Raw genomic sequence first — 14,784 nt, 5'->3', positions numbered from 1 at the left:
AACATTGATGGCAAAATAATTCAGTGAAATGCAGTGACTCCGGGCATCCCAGCAAAGGAAATGGGCTTCAAGATAGGACATTCAGACACAGCGTTTTGTGAGGATCCTCACAAAGAATGAGCAGTCAGTTTGTGTGGTGTTTTTCTAATCTGCTTTTGCTATTGAAAGCATTATTTATGAGCTCAAAAACCTTTCAAGTGATGCGGTTTTTTAAAAAGCTGATCTGCTTTTGCAGCTAAAAAAAAAGTATCCTCAAAAAATGCAGCAAAAAACGCTGTGTGTGAATGTAGCCTTAGATCAGGAATAGAACAGACATTTATAGGACATTTCATGAGTTTAACAAATTCCTATGAAAAAAATTTCATCACACTCTGCATTGCACTACTGTCCCCAATTTATTATATATTTTAGGAGTCTGAGTCGGTGCATTGTATACCGACTCCACCAAAATGAGCTCCGACTCCACAGCCCTGGGTGTCTCATAGACGCCTGCCATCACTAAACTAGGAATACCAGCCCCCAGCTGTGAGAATTTATCTTGGCTGATTATCAAAATTGGGGGGAGCGCACGCCGTTTTTTTTAATTATTTATTTTATTGTACGCTATAGACCCGCCCACCGGCATCTGTGATTGGTTGCAGTGAGACAGTTGTCACTCAGCATGGGGGCGGGTCTGACTGCAACCAATCACAGCCACCGGTGAGCAGGGAAGGCATGAATATGTTATGAGCCTAATGAGCAGCACCTCTGGAAGATGAAAGAGCTGCTGCGGCAGCAGTGTGACAGCTGCCCGGCGAGCGGTGAGTATGAAGCGCTTGCTGGTACCCCTTTGCGCCAGATTGTGTTCCCCATAAACTTTATATGGGGAGCAGCATCTGGCCAGATACCGGGGATCAATCCTCCACCGACCCAGAGTCAGCAGGTGATTGATCTGCTAAAACGCAGGACCCGTGGAAAAGAAGTGACATGCACATTAATTCCACAGTGGAAATTCCGCAGCAAAACCCGCAGGACAAAAAAACGCAGTGTGCGCACAGAATTTTTTTTTTTTTATCCCCATTAGGTTTTGCTGGAGAAGGACTGCATAAATATTATAAACATTTTCTGCAGCATTCCTTCAGCGAAATGTACGGCAATTCTGCTGTAAAATTTGCAGCGTGCACACAGGGTCTTAAGATGTCACCTTTAACCAAAGTAAGATAGAAGACAAAAAAGGTTTTTGTTTTTTTAACCTTTATGTAACCCAAGAAGAAATTAGTTAAAAATGATCCGTTCTGCAAAAAAAACAAACAAAAAAAACCAACAACAAATAAGCGCTCATAAGGAAGACCATTATTATCCTCTTTACCTTCCTTATCACTCTATACATATAACTGAGCAGAGCTCTGTGTGAACAGTGTAAGAAGCAAAAAACTTGCGATCACATGATCACGGGTAACTGACGGAAAAGTACGATCCGCTTCACAGACCCAGGTTTGCTTTGCCGTGGAGGCTGAATTTACCAAGTAGCTGGAAAATCGCCAGTTAAAACAAAAAAACATTGTATTGCTGAATAGTGGCACCCGCCCCAAACCACTCTAAAAACGGAACAGCAAGAAATGCAAAGAAAAAACTTACGGATGAGAGAAAAGTTTAACATTTTTAGTAGTCTTAAAGATAAAAAGCAAAGTGCAGATATACTTGCATTTACATTTTCCCCTCAAATGACAAAACTTAGGCTCCATATTTTAGGTAAAACAAAGGTAAATAAACAAAAAACTGGTATGTCTGACTTCTGTCTACATAAAGGCGAAGAGAATAGCCTTGTTTTACTGTGGAGCTGGGCAGTGATGGTACCGAAGTATATAAAGCAGGGGTCCCCAAACATTTTACACATGGGGCCAGTTCACTGTCCCTCAGACCGTTGGAGGGCCGGACTATAAGAAAAACTATGAAAATCCCTATGCACACTACATGTATCCCATTTTAAAGTAAAACAAAAAGGGAACAAATACAACATTCAAAATAAAGAAATTGTAAATATAACACTTACATACACTGTACTGCCCAAATACAGCGTGCACCTCTGAAATGTGCTTCTCTCTTCCCGCAAATAGGTCCAGCACTCTGTCCCCATATAGGTCCAGCTCTTTCCCTCATATAGGTCCAGCTCTTTCCCTCATATAGGTCCAGCTCTTTCCCTCATATAGGTCCAGCTCTTTCCCTCATATAGGTCCAGCACTCTGTCCTCATATAGGTCCAGCTCTTTCCCTCATATAGGTCCAGCTCTTTCCCTCATATAGGTCCCATGCTCTCTCCCCCATATAGGTCCCATGCCACCCCCCATATAGGTCCCATGCCACCCCCCATATAGGTCCAGCTCTTTCCCTCATATAAGTCCCATGCTCTCTCCCCCATATAGGTCCCATGCAGTCTTCCTCATATAGGGCCAGCTCTTTTCCCCATATAGGTCCCATGCAGTCTCCCCCACATAGGTCCCATGCAGTCTCCCCCACATAGGTCCCATGCAGTCTCCCCCACATAGGTCCCATGCAGTCTCCCCCACATAGGTCCCATGCAGTCTCCCCCACATAGGTCCCATGCAGTCTCCCCCACATAGGTCCCATGCAGTCTCCCCCACATAGGTCCCATGCAGTCTCCCCCACATAGGTCCCATGCAGTCTCCCCCACATAGGTCCCATGCAGTCTCCCTCATATAGGGCCAGCTCTTTCCCCCATATAGGTCCCATGCAGTCTCCCTCATATAGGGCCAGGTCTCTCCCCCATATATGCCCAGCTCTCCCCCATATAGGTCTAGCTCTTTCCCTCATATAAGTCCCATGCTCTCTCCCCCATATAGGTCCCATGCAGTCTTCCTCATATAGGTCGCATTCAGTCTCCCTCATATAGGGCCAGCTCTTTCCCCCATATAGGTCCCATGCAGTCTCCCTCATATAGGGCTAGGTCTCTCTCCCATATATGTCCTGCTCTCCCCCATATAGGTCCAGCTCTTTCCCTCATATAAGTCCCATGCTCTCTCCCCCATATAGGTCCCATGCAGTCTTCCTCATATAGGTCGCATGCAGTCTCCCTCATAGGGCCAGCTCTTTCCCCCATATAGGTCCCATGCAGTCTCCCTCATATAGGGCTAGGTCTCTCTCCCATATATGTCCTGCTCTCCCCCATATAGGTCCAGCTCTTTCCCTCATATAAGTCCCATGCTCTCTCCCCCATATAGGTCCCATGCAGTCTTCCTCATATAGGTCGCATGCAGTCTCCCTCATAGGGCCAGCTCTTTCCCCCATATAGGTCCCATGCAGTCTCCCTCATATAGGGCTAGGTCTCTCTCCCATATATGTCCTGCTCTCCCCCATATAGGTCCAGCTCTTTCCCTCATATAAGTCCCATGCTCTCTCCCCCATATAGGTCCCATGCAGTCTTCCTCATATAGGTCGCATGCAGTCTCCCTCATAGGGCCAGCTCTTTCCCCCATGTAGGTCCCATGCAGTCTCCCTCATATAGGGCCAGCTCTTTCCCCCATATAAGTCCCATGCAGTCTCCCTCATATAGGGCCAGGTCTCTCCCCCATATATGTCCAGCTCTCCCCCATATAGGTCCCATCAATCCCCCATATAGATCCAGCTCTCTGATCCTCCTCCATGCCCAGTAAAAAAAAGTGAAAATAGACTTTACTTAGCACTGCAGCCGCTCCCGCGCTGTGGTCCTGGCTCCTCTGTCTTCGGCTGTAAAGCCACGACGTGCTCATCTAGGCCCTAGATGAGCACGCCGTGCGTCATGACGTGATCATTCTAGGTCCGGACGACGAGCGCCGAGCGTCTACACAGGAACGAGACTTCCCGTGTAGCGCTCGGCGGGTTATTTCAATTGTAAGCGCCTGTGCACTTACAATTGAGATAACACAAGGCAATTGTGACACGGGCCGGGTAAATGGCCTCCGGGGGCCAGATGCGGCCCGCGGGCCGTAGTTTGGGGACCCCTGATATAATGGTTCCATAGAGGAAAACAGCCACGGCCCCATAGCTAACCCTCACTCAATGAGGATAGGGGCTGCTGTTTGTTATAAATCAGTAAACCGTCAGACCAGGTGCTAGAGACAAGCCCTCACACACCTTCATCCACCAAGAAAGGAAAACGTGTCGGAAGATGCCCACAAGCTAAATCTTTTTCTTTCTTCATATAATTGAGATTTTTTTTTACCATTGAAATTCAAAAGCAAAGCTTTGGCATCGCTGTACTCATACTGACCTGGAGAATCTTGTTTAAAGGGCTTTTTTTTTTACAGCAGAAATAATGCAGTTATAAAAACTACAGCTCAGACAACAAGCCTTTGTATAAAGCTGCTTTCACACTACTTTTTTTAGCATGCGTCATGAACTTTTTTTGCTATAAAAGCGGATCCTGTTTTTACAAAGAAAAACGCATGCAAACGCAAGTGTTATTTTGCAGGATCCTGTCACTTGAACTTTAAGGGCGGGCATTGGAGTCATGTGATCGGGAATGAAGGGAACTGAACGTGACAGACTGGGAGCCAGCATCTGACAGCTGCGGAGGCTCGTAACCAAGGTAAACATCGGGTAACTTACTTGGATACCCGATATTTACCTTGGTTACAAGCGTCTGCAGCTGCTAGGAGCCAGGCTCCCTGCACACGTAACAAAGGTAAACATCGGGTATCCAGGCAAGTTACCCGATGTTTACCTTGGTTACGAGCCTCCGCAGCTCTCAGGCGGGGGAGAGAGACGGAGGGGGAGAGAGGGAGGTGGAGAGAGAGACTGATCACACCAGGCAGGTTTCTGGGCATGCTCAGTAGAACAAGCAGGATCCTGTCTATCAGCATGACAGCGTTCACCTGCGTTTGCATGCAGTATAGCAGGATCCAGCAATTTGCAGTATTTGGACGCAGCTCAAAAACGCTACAAGTAGCGTTTTTGAAAAAAGTTAAAAAACTGCAAGTAGCTGGATCCTCACTATAACGCACGCAAACGCAGCTGAACGCATGTTGACGCGAGTCCATTGCAAATGCATTGAAATGAAAACGCATTTGCACGGGATCTGTTTTTGCATTAAAAAAGCGTTCAGGACGCATGTTAAAAAAACGTAGTGTGAAAGCAGCCTTAACATGTTCACACAAAAATAATAACGTTATGTCTACTGGAATAAGGGGAGAAAAAAAACGAAAGGTGGCATGTACAACATTGCAGTGTGACTGCTTGTGCGTACTACTGCACCAGAGTGACCACTCATCCGCTCGCTCGCACTACTGCCACACTGTGACCGCTCGCTCGCACTACTGCAACACTGTGACCGCTCGCGCCCACTACTAAACCAGCGTGACCGCTCGCGCCCACTACTAAACCAGCGTGACCGCTCGCGTGCACTACGGAAACACTGCGACCGCGCACGCACACTACTGCAACACTGCGACCGCTCGCGCGGTCTGTTAGTACAATAAACCTCATTTCAATCCAGAAATATTACTCAGTCCATCAGTTATTAGATATATGAAACTGAAATAGCTGTTGCAAAAACCCAAATTGTTATAAAGAAAAAAGGTTAACATTAATAGGGGTGCCCAAACTTTTTCATATGACTGTAAATAAATTCACCTTTTGCATTAATCGTGGAGTGTCCAGCTTTACTTCCTTCATTACTGCAATGCTGTGACTGACCGCTCGTACTCATTACAACGCTGTGAATGACCGCGCACCACCGCAAGGCTGTGACTGACTGCTCGTGCGCACCACCGCAATGATGTGACTGACCGCTCATGCGCACTACCGCAATGATGTGACTGACCGCTCGTGCGCACTACCGCAATGATGTGACTGACCGCTCGTGCGCACTACCGCAATGATGTGACTGACCGCTCGTGCGCACTACCGCAATGATGTGACTGACCGTTCGTGCGCACCACCGCAATGATGTGACTGACCGTTCGTGCGCACCACCGCAATGATGTGACTGACCGTTCGTGCGTACTACCGCAATGATGTGACTGACCGTTCGTGCGCACTACTGCAATGATGTGACTGACCGTTCGTGCGCACTACCGCAATGATGTGACTGACCGTTCGTGCGCACTACCGCAATGATGTGACTGACCGTTCGTGCGCACTACCGCAATGATGTGACTGACCGTTCGTGCGTACTACCGCAATGATGTGACTGACCGTTCGTGCGCACTACTGCAATGATGTGACTGACCGTTCGTGCGCACTACCGCAATGATGTGACTGACCGTTCGTGCGTACTACCGCAATGATGTGACTGACCGTTCGTGCGCACTACCGCAATGATGTGACTGGCTGCTCATACTCACTACCGCAAAGCTGTGACTGATCGCTCATACTCACTACCGCAACGCTGTGACTGATCGCTCGTACTCACTACCGCAACGCTGTGACTGATCGCTCGTACTCACTACCGCAACGCTATGACTGATCGTTCGTACTCACTACCGCAACGCTGTGACTGATCGCTCGTACTCACTACCGCAACGCTGTGACTGACCGCTCGTACGCACTACCGCAACGCTGTGACCGATCCAGTGCATTACTGGCTCCCAGACTCAGTTACCAGCACTGATCACCCGCTACAACCCTACTATAACCAGTGAAGATCACAAAGGAGCCGGCCGCATGATTATTACCCCAGAACTCCAGTTCCTAAGCTTCTGGATGAGTTTAGTGGCAGTCGCCATGTCACCGATCAGGGCAGAAAGCGGAATCTGTATGTACGGGCTTGAAGGATAACAGGGAGACACAAGTGCCCTTCACTAGAGCCCTTCCCATTGCACTGCACATTTAGTCCGCAGGTCCTACATCCGTCTTTCACTACAGCGCAATGTGGACTCCTTAAAGATGGCTACGTCCTGCAGCTAACACCGGTTACTTACTACACGTATTAAGTGCGCAAGGCAGGACGTCACATAGTGGCATCGCTCTGGAAGCCCCGCCTCTCGTTAATGTGCAGCTATGAGTAGCGGTACGGTAGCATCTAGCTGAGGTTATTTTTTGTGGCAATGACGTCACCGGAAGGGGCGGAGCCTCCTCCGTGCAGCGTGAGCAGGAAGCAGCAGTGTGCTCGGGCTCTTCTACAGAGCGGACGTGGGAGAATCCTTCAGTTTTGCTCATTAGTTATAGAATTTTCGTCTTATTGGATTTTGGAGGCAGAAAATATGTCTCCTGGCAGTGCTGGGGGCTGTGTATATCTCACGGAATGTACTGAAGCTGCGAACACAGTGCTGTCGAGGCTTCCATGAGTAAGGGGGATTTTGGAGGGCTTACACAGGGAGGCGGGGCGATGCTGCATTCTGGGGCGCTAACGGGCCCATGCTGAATGTTGGTGGGCTTGCACTGGACAGAGGGTGATGCATGTTGGGGGGCTAACGGGCCCATTCTGCATGGTAGAGGCTAGATCGGAGTTGATTTTTTGAGGGGGAGGAGTGATTTCATGAAATCATGATGTCACCGGAAGGGGCGGGGCATCCTCAGTGCCGTGCAGATCTGTGGGCGGGAAGCGGCAGTGCTTGGGCTCCTCAGTGCAGAGCGGAGGATCCTGACCCTGAGGTGGAGAATATTCAGCTTTTCCTCATTAGTTAGAGCTCTGGGGTCTCAGCCTGGATGTTGGGGGCACAGAGCAGTGTCTCCTGTCACCCTGTCACCACTGGGGGCTGCAGCTCGTGTATATCTCAGGGAATGTACTGAAGCTGCAGCACCGTGCTGTGGAGGCTTCCATAAGGTAAGTGGCTTATGAAGGGGGGTTACACGGAGCAGGGGGTAATGCTGTGGAGGTTTCATAAGGAATGTGGGGGTTACTCTAGGCAGGAGGCGACGCTGCATGTTTGGGGGGCTTGCAGGAGGCAATGTGGAACGTTTAGGGCGGCTTGCACTTGCCACGGAGCGACTGCATGTTTGGGGTGGACTCGCACTGGACAGGGGGTGAAGCTGCACGTTTGGGGGGGCTGGCACTAGGCAGTGAGCGACGCTGCACGTTTGGGGGAGCTGGCACTGGGCAGGGGGTGACGCTGCACATTTGGGGGGGCTTGCAGGGGGCAATGCATGTTTGAGGGACTCGCACTGGCCAGGGGGCGACGCTGCACGTTGGGGGGGGGCTTGCAGGGAGCGACACTGCATGTTTGGGGGACTCGCACTGGCCAGGGGGTGACGCTTCATGTTTGGGGGGCTCGCAGTGGCCAGGGGGTGACGCTGCATGTTTGGGGGGCTCGCAGTGGCCAGGGGGTGACGCTGCATGTTTGGGGGGCTCGCAGTGGCCAGGGGGTGACGCTGCATGTTTGGGGGGCTCGCAGTGGCCAGGGGGTGACGCATGTTTGGGGGGCTCGCAGTGGCCAGGGGGTGACGCTGCATGTTTGGGGGGCTCGCAGTGGCCAGGGGGTGACGCTGCATGTTTGGGGGGCTCGCAGTGGCCAGGGGGTGACGCTGCATGTTTGGGGGGCTCGCAGTGGCCAGGGGGTGACGCTGCATGTTTGGGGGCCTCGCAGTGGCCAGGGGGTGACGCTGCATGTTTGGGGGGCTCGCAGTGGCCAGGGGGTGACGCTGCATGTTTGGGGGCCTCGCAGTGGCCAGGGGGTGACGCTGCATGTTTGGGGGGCTCGCAGTGGCCAGGGGGTGACGCTGCATGTTTGGGGGGCTCGCAGTGGCCAGGGGGTGACGCTGCATGTTTGGGGGGCTCGCAGTGGCCAGGGGGTGACGCTGCATGTTTGGGGGGCTCGCAGTGGCCAGGGGGTGACGCTGCATGTTTAAGGGGGGGGCCTCGCGGAGGGCGACGCTGCACGTTTGGGGGGCTCTCGCGGGGCAGTGGGGCGTGTTGTGGGGGCTCTCGCGGGGCAGTGGGGCGTGTTGTGGGGGCTCTCGCGGGGCAGTGGGGCGTGTTGTGGGGGCTCTCGCGGGGCAGTGGGGCGTGTTGTGGGGGCTCTCGCGGGGCAGTGGGGCGTGTTGTGGGGGCTCTCGCGGGGCAGTGGGGCGTGTTGTGGGGGCTCTCGCGGGGCAGTGGGGCGTGTTGTGGGGGCTCTCGCGGGGCAGTGGGGCGTGTTGTGGGGGCTCTCGCGGGGCAGTGGGGCGTGTTGTGGGGGCTCTCGCGGGGCAGTGGGGCGTGTTGTGGGGGCTCTCGCGGGGCAGTGGGGCGTGTTGTGGGGGGGGCTCTCGCGGGACCTCTCTCCCTGCGAGCCCCCCCCCGACGTGCAGCCTCTCTCTCCCTGCGAGCCCCCCCCCCCGACGTGCAGCCTCTCTCTCCCTGCGAGCCCCCCCCCGACGTGCAGCCTCTCTCTCCCTGCGAGCCCCCCCCCCCGACGTGCAGCCTCTCTCTCCCTGCGAGCCCCCCCCCCGACGTGCAGCCTCTCTCTCCCTGCGAGCCCCCCCGACGTGCAGCCTCTCTCTCCCTGCGAGCCCCCCCGACGTGCAGCCTCTCTCTCCCTGCGAGCCCCCCCGACGTGCAGCCTCTCTCTCCCTGCGAGCCCCCCCGACGTGCAGCCTCTCTCTCCCTGCGAGCCCCCCCGACGTGCAGCCTCTCTCTCCCTGCGAGCCCCCCCGACGTGCAGCCTCTCTCTCCCTGCGAGCCCCCCCGACGTGCAGCCTCTCTCTCCCTGCGAGCCCCCCCGACGTGCAGCCTCTCTCTCCCTGCGAGCCCCCCCGACGTGCAGCCTCTCTCTCTCCCTGCGAGCCCCCCCCGACGTGCAGCCTCTCTCTCTCCCTGCGAGCCCCCCCCGACGTGCAGCCTCTCTCTTGGGGGCGACGCTGCACGTTGTGAGGGGGGGCCGGCACTGCAGGGGGTGATGCTGCACGTTTGGTGGGGGCCGGCACTGGGCAGGGGGTGATGCTGCACGTTTGGTGGGGGCTCGCAGGGGGCGAAGGGGGGCCCTGTGTGTGTGTGGGCCGTGTGTGTGTGTGTGTGTGTGGGCCGTGTGTGTGTGTGTGTGTGGGCCGTGTGTGTGTGGGCCGTGTGTGTGTGTGTGTGGGCCGTGTGTGTGTGTGTGTGGGCCGTGTGTGTGTGTGTGTGGGCCGTGTGTGTGTGTGTGTGGGCCGTGTGTGTGTGTGTGTGTGTGTGTGGGCCGTGTGTGTGTGTGTGTGGGGGCCGTGTGTGTGTGTGTGTGGGGGCCGTGTGTGTGTGGGGGCCGTGTGTGTGTGGGGGGCCGTGTGTGTGTGGGGGCCGTGTGTGTGTGTGTGTGGGGGCCGTGTGTGTGTGTGTGTGGGGGCCGTGTGTGTGTGTGTGTGGGGGCCGTGTGTGTGTGTGTGTGTGGGGCCGTGTGTGTGTGTGTGTGTGTGTGTGGGGGCCGTGTGTGTGTGTGTGTGTGTGGGGGCCGTGTGTGTGTGTGGGGGCCGTGTGTGTGTGTGTGTGGGGGCCGTGTGTGTGTGTGTGTGTGGGGGCCGTGTGTGTGTGTGTGGGGGCCGTGTGTGTGTGTGTGGGGGCCGTGTGTGTGTGTGTGGGGGCCGTGTGTGTGTGTGTGGGGGCCGTGTGTGTGTGTGTGTGTGGGGGCCGTGTGTGTGTGTGTGGGGGCCGTGTGTGTGTGTGTGTGGGGGCCGTGTGTGTGTGTGTGGGGGCCGTGTGTGTGTGTGTGGGGGCCGTGTGTGTGTGGGGGGCCGTGTGTGTGTGGGGGCCGTGTGTGTGTGTGTGTGGGGGCCGTGTGTGTGTGGGGGCCGTGTGTGTGTGGGGGCCGTGTGTGTGTGGGGGCCGTGTGTGTGTGGGGGCCGTGTGTGTGTGTGTGTGGGGGCCGTGTGTGTGTGTGTGTGGGGGCCGTGTGTGTGTGTGTGTGGGCCGTGTGTGTGTGTGTGGGGGCCGTGTGTGTGTGTGTGTGTGTGGGGGCCGTGTGTGTGTGTGTGGGGGCCGTGTGTGTGTGTGTGGGGGCCGTGTGTGTGTGTGGGGGCCGTGTGTGTGTGTGGGGGCCGTGTGTGTGTGTGTGTGTGTGGGGGCCGTGTGTGTGTGTGTGGGGGCCGTGTGTGTGTGTGTGTGTGGGGGGGGCCGTGTGTGTGTGGGGGGGCCGTGTGTGTGGGGGGGCCGTGTGTGTGTGTGGGGGCCGTGTGTGTGTGTGTGGGGGCCGTGTGTGTGTGTGTGGGCCGTGTGTGTGTGTGTGGGGGCCGTGTGTGTGTGGGGGCCGTGTGTGTGTGTGTGGGGGCCGTGTGTGTGTGGGGGCCGTGTGTGTGTGGGGGCCGTGTGTGTGTGGGGGCCGTGTGTGTGTGTGTGTGGGGGCCGTGTGTGTGTGTGTGTGGGGGCCGTGTGTGTGTGTGTGTGGGGGCCGTGTGTGTGTGTGTGGGGGCCGTGTGTGTGTGTGTGTGTGTGGGGGCCGTGTGTGTGTGTGTGGGGGCCGTGTGTGTGTGTGTGGGGGCCGTGTGTGTGTGTGGGGGCCGTGTGTGTGTGTGGGGGCCGTGTGTGTGTGTGTGTGTGTGGGGGCCGTGTGTGTGTGTGTGGGGGCCGTGTGTGTGTGTGGGGGGGCCGTGTGTGTGGGGGGGCCGTGTGTGTGTGGGGGGGGCCGTGTGTGTGTGGGGGGGGCCGTGTGTGTGTGTGGGGGGGGCCGTGTGTGTGTGTGGGGGGGGCCGTGTGTGTGTGTGGGGGGGGCCGTGTGTGTGTGGGGGGGGCCGTGTGTGTGTGTGGGGGCCGTGTGTGTGTGTGGGGGCCGTGTGTGTGTGTGGGGGCCGTGTGTGTGTGTGTGTGTGTGTGTGTGGGGGCCGTGTGTGTGTGTGTGGGGGCCGTGTGTGTGTGGGGGCCGTGTGTGTGTGTGTGTGGGGGCCGTGTGTGTGTGGGGGCCGTGTGTGTGTGTGTGTGGGGGCCGTGTGTGTGTGTGGGGGCCGTGTGTGTGTGGGGGCCGTGTGTGTGTGTGTGGGGGCCGTGTGTGTGTGGGGGCCGTGTGTGTGTGTGTGTGGGGGCCGTGTGTGTGTGTGTGGGGGCCGTGTGTGTGTGTGTGGGGGCCGTGTGTGTGTGTGTGTGTGTGGGGGCCGTGTGTGTGTGTGTGGGGGCCGTGTGTGTGTGTGTGTGGGGGCCGTGTGTGTGTGTGTGTGGGGGCCGTGTGTGTGTGTGTGTGTGGGGGCCGTGTGTGTGTGTGTGGGGGCCGTGTGTGTGTGTGTGTGTGTGTGTGTGGGGGCCGTGTGTGTGTGTGGGGGCCGTGTGTGTGTGTGGGGGCCGTGTGTGTGTGTGGGGGCCGTGTGTGTGTGTGGGGGGCCGTGTGTGTGTGTGGGGGGCCGTGTGTGTGTGGGGGGGGCCGTGTGTGTGTGGGGGGGGCCGTGTGTGTGTGGGGGGGGCCGTGTGTGTGTGGGGGGGGCCGTGTGTGTGTGTGGGGGCCGTGTGTGTGTGTGGGGGCCGTGTGTGTGTGTGTGTGTGTGTGTGTGTGTGGGGGCCGTGTGTGTGTGTGTGGGGGCCGTGTGTGTGTGTGTGTGTGTGTGGGGGCCGTGTGTGTGTGTGTGGGGGCCGTGTGTGTGTGTGTGTGTGGGGGGGCCGTGTGTGTGTGTGGGGGCCGTGTGTGTGGGGGGGGCCGTGTGTGTGTGTGGGGGGGGCCGTGTGTGTGTGTGGGGGGGGCCGTGTGTGTGTGTGGGGGGGGCCGTGTGTGTGTGTGGGGGGGGCCGTGTGTGTGTGTGGGGGCGGCCGTGTGTGTGTGTGGGGGCGGCCGTGTGTGTGTGTGGGGGCCGTGTGTGTGTGTGTGGGGGCCGTGTGTGTGTGTGGGGGCCGTGTGTGTGTGTGTGGGGGCCGTGTGTGTGTGTGGGGGCCGTGTGTGTGTGTGGGGGCCGTGTGTGTGTGTGGGGGCCGTGTGTGTGTGTGTGGGGGCCGTGTGTGTGTGTGTGGGGGCCGTGTGTGTGTGTGTGGGCCGTGTGTGTGTGTGTGGGCCGTGTGTGTGTGTGTGGGCCGTGTGTGTGTGTGTGGGGGCCGTGTGTGTGTGTGTGGGGGCCGTGTGTGTGTGTGGGGGCCGTGTGTGTGTGTGTGGGGGCCGTGTGTGTGTGTGGGGGCCGTGTGTGTGTGTGGGGGCCGTGTGTGTGTGGGGGCCGTGTGTGTGTGTGGGGGCCGTGTGTGTGTGGGGGCCGTGTGTGTGTGGGGGCCGTGTGTGTGTGTGTGTGGGGGCCGTGTGTGTGTGTGTGTGGGGGCCGTGTGTGTGTGTGTGTGGGGGCCGTGTGTGTGTGTGTGTGGGGGCCGTGTGTGTGTGTGTGTGTGGGGGCCGTGTGTGTGTGTGTGTGTGGGGGCCGTGTGTGTGTGTGTGTGTGGGGGCCGTGTGTGTGTGTGTGTGGGGGCCGTGTGTGTGTGTGTGTGTGTGTGTGTGTGTGTGGGGGGCCGTGTGTGTGTGTGTGTGGGGGGGCCGTGTGTGTGTGTGGAGGGGCCGTGTGTGTGTGTGTGTGTGGGGGCCGTGTGTGTGTGTGTGTGGGGGCCGTGTGTGTGTGGGGGCCGTGTGTGTGTGTGTGGGGGCCGTGTGTGTGTGTGTGGGCCGTGTGTGTGTGTGTGTGGGGGCCGTGTGTGTGTGGGGGCCGTGTGTGTGTGTGGGGGCCGTGTGTGTGTGTGTGGGGGCCGTGTGTGTGTGTGTGGGGGCCGTGTGTGTGTGTGGGGGCCGTGTGTGTGGGGGCCGTGTGTGTGTGGGCCGTGTGTGTGTGTGTGTGGGGGCCGTGTGTGTGTGTGTGTGTGTGTGTGGGGGCCGTGTGTGTGTGTGTGTGGGGGCCGTGTGTGTGTGTGGGGGCCGTGTGTGTGTGGGGGGCCGTGTGTGTGTGTGGGGGCCGTGTGTGTGTGGGGGCCGTGTGTGTGTGTGTGTGGGGGCCGTGTGTGTGTGTGGGGGCCGTGTGTGTGTGTGTGTGTGTGTGTGTGTGTGGGGGCCGTGTGTGTGTGTGTGTGTGTGTGTGGGGGCCGTGTGTGTGTGGGGGCCGTGTGTGTGTGGGGGCCGTGTGTGTGTGTGGGGGCCGTGTGTGTGTGTGTGTGTGTGTGTGTGGGCGGGGCCGTGTGTGTGTGTGTGCCGTGTGTGTGTGGGCGGGCCGTGTGTGTGTGTGTGCCGTGTGTGTGTGTGGGCCGTGTGTGTGTGTGTGTGTGTGTGTGTGTGGGGGCCGTGTGTGTGTGTGTGTGGGGGCCGTGTGTGTGTGTGTGTGTGTGTGTGGGGGGGGGGCCGTGTGTGTGTGTGTGTGTGTGGGGGGGGGCCGTGTGTGTGTGTGTGGGGGGGCCGTGTGTGTGTGTGGGCCGTGTGTGTGTGTGTGTGTGTGGGCCGTGTGTGTGTGTGTGTGGGCCGTGTGTGTGTGTGTGTGTGTGTGTGGGCCGTGTGTGTGTGTGTGGGCCGTGTGTGTGTGTGTGGGCCGTGTGTGTGTGTGTGGGCCGTGTGTGTGTGTGTGGGCCGTGTGTGTGTGTGTGGGCCGTGTGTGTGTGTGTGGGCCGTGTGTGTGTGTGTGGGCCGTGTGTGTGTGTGTGTGTGGGCCGTGTGTGTGTGTGTGTGGGCCGTGTGTGTGTGTGTGTGGGCCGTGTGTGTGTGTGTGTGGGCCGTGTGTGTGTGTGTGTGTGGGCCATGTGTGTGTGTGTGGGGGCCGTGTGTGTGTGTGTGGGGGCCGTGTGTGTGTGTGTGTGTGGGGGCCGTGTGTGTGTGTGGGCCGTGTGTGTGTGTGTGGGGGCCGTGTGTGTGTGTGTGGGGGCCGTGTGTGTGTGTGTGTGGGCCGTGTGTGTGTGTGTGTGGGCCGTGTGTGTGTGTGGGCCGTGTGTGTGTGTGGGCCGTGTGTGTGTGTGGGCCGTGTGTGTGTGGGGGCCGTGTGTGTGTGGGGGCCGTGTGTGTGTGGGGGCCGTGTGTGTGTGGGGGCCGTGTGTGTGTGGGGGCCGTGTGTGTGT

At 57.8% G+C, this 14,784-nt stretch overlaps 1 protein-coding gene across 1 annotated transcript in view; it reads right to left on the bottom strand.

Moving 5' to 3' along the window:
- Positions 1-6,836, bottom strand: part of NDUFA7 (NADH:ubiquinone oxidoreductase subunit A7) — an 84,561-nt gene extending 77,725 nt beyond the window's left edge. The window contains exon 1 of the mRNA XM_075337872.1: positions 6,650-6,836. Coding sequence (XP_075193987.1) covers positions 6,650-6,700 — 51 coding nt within the window. The 5' untranslated portion in view covers positions 6,701-6,836. The remainder of the gene's footprint in view (positions 1-6,649) is intronic.
- Positions 6,837-14,784: the final 7,948 nt, after the last annotated feature.

The sequence above is a fragment of the Anomaloglossus baeobatrachus genome, chromosome 1, assembly GCF_048569485.1.
Source record: "Anomaloglossus baeobatrachus isolate aAnoBae1 chromosome 1, aAnoBae1.hap1, whole genome shotgun sequence".
In the NCBI taxonomy this organism is placed as follows: Eukaryota; Metazoa; Chordata; class Amphibia; order Anura; family Aromobatidae; genus Anomaloglossus; species Anomaloglossus baeobatrachus.
Note: the sequence above shows the minus strand (reverse complement) of the source record. Positions and strands in the feature narration are given on the sequence as shown.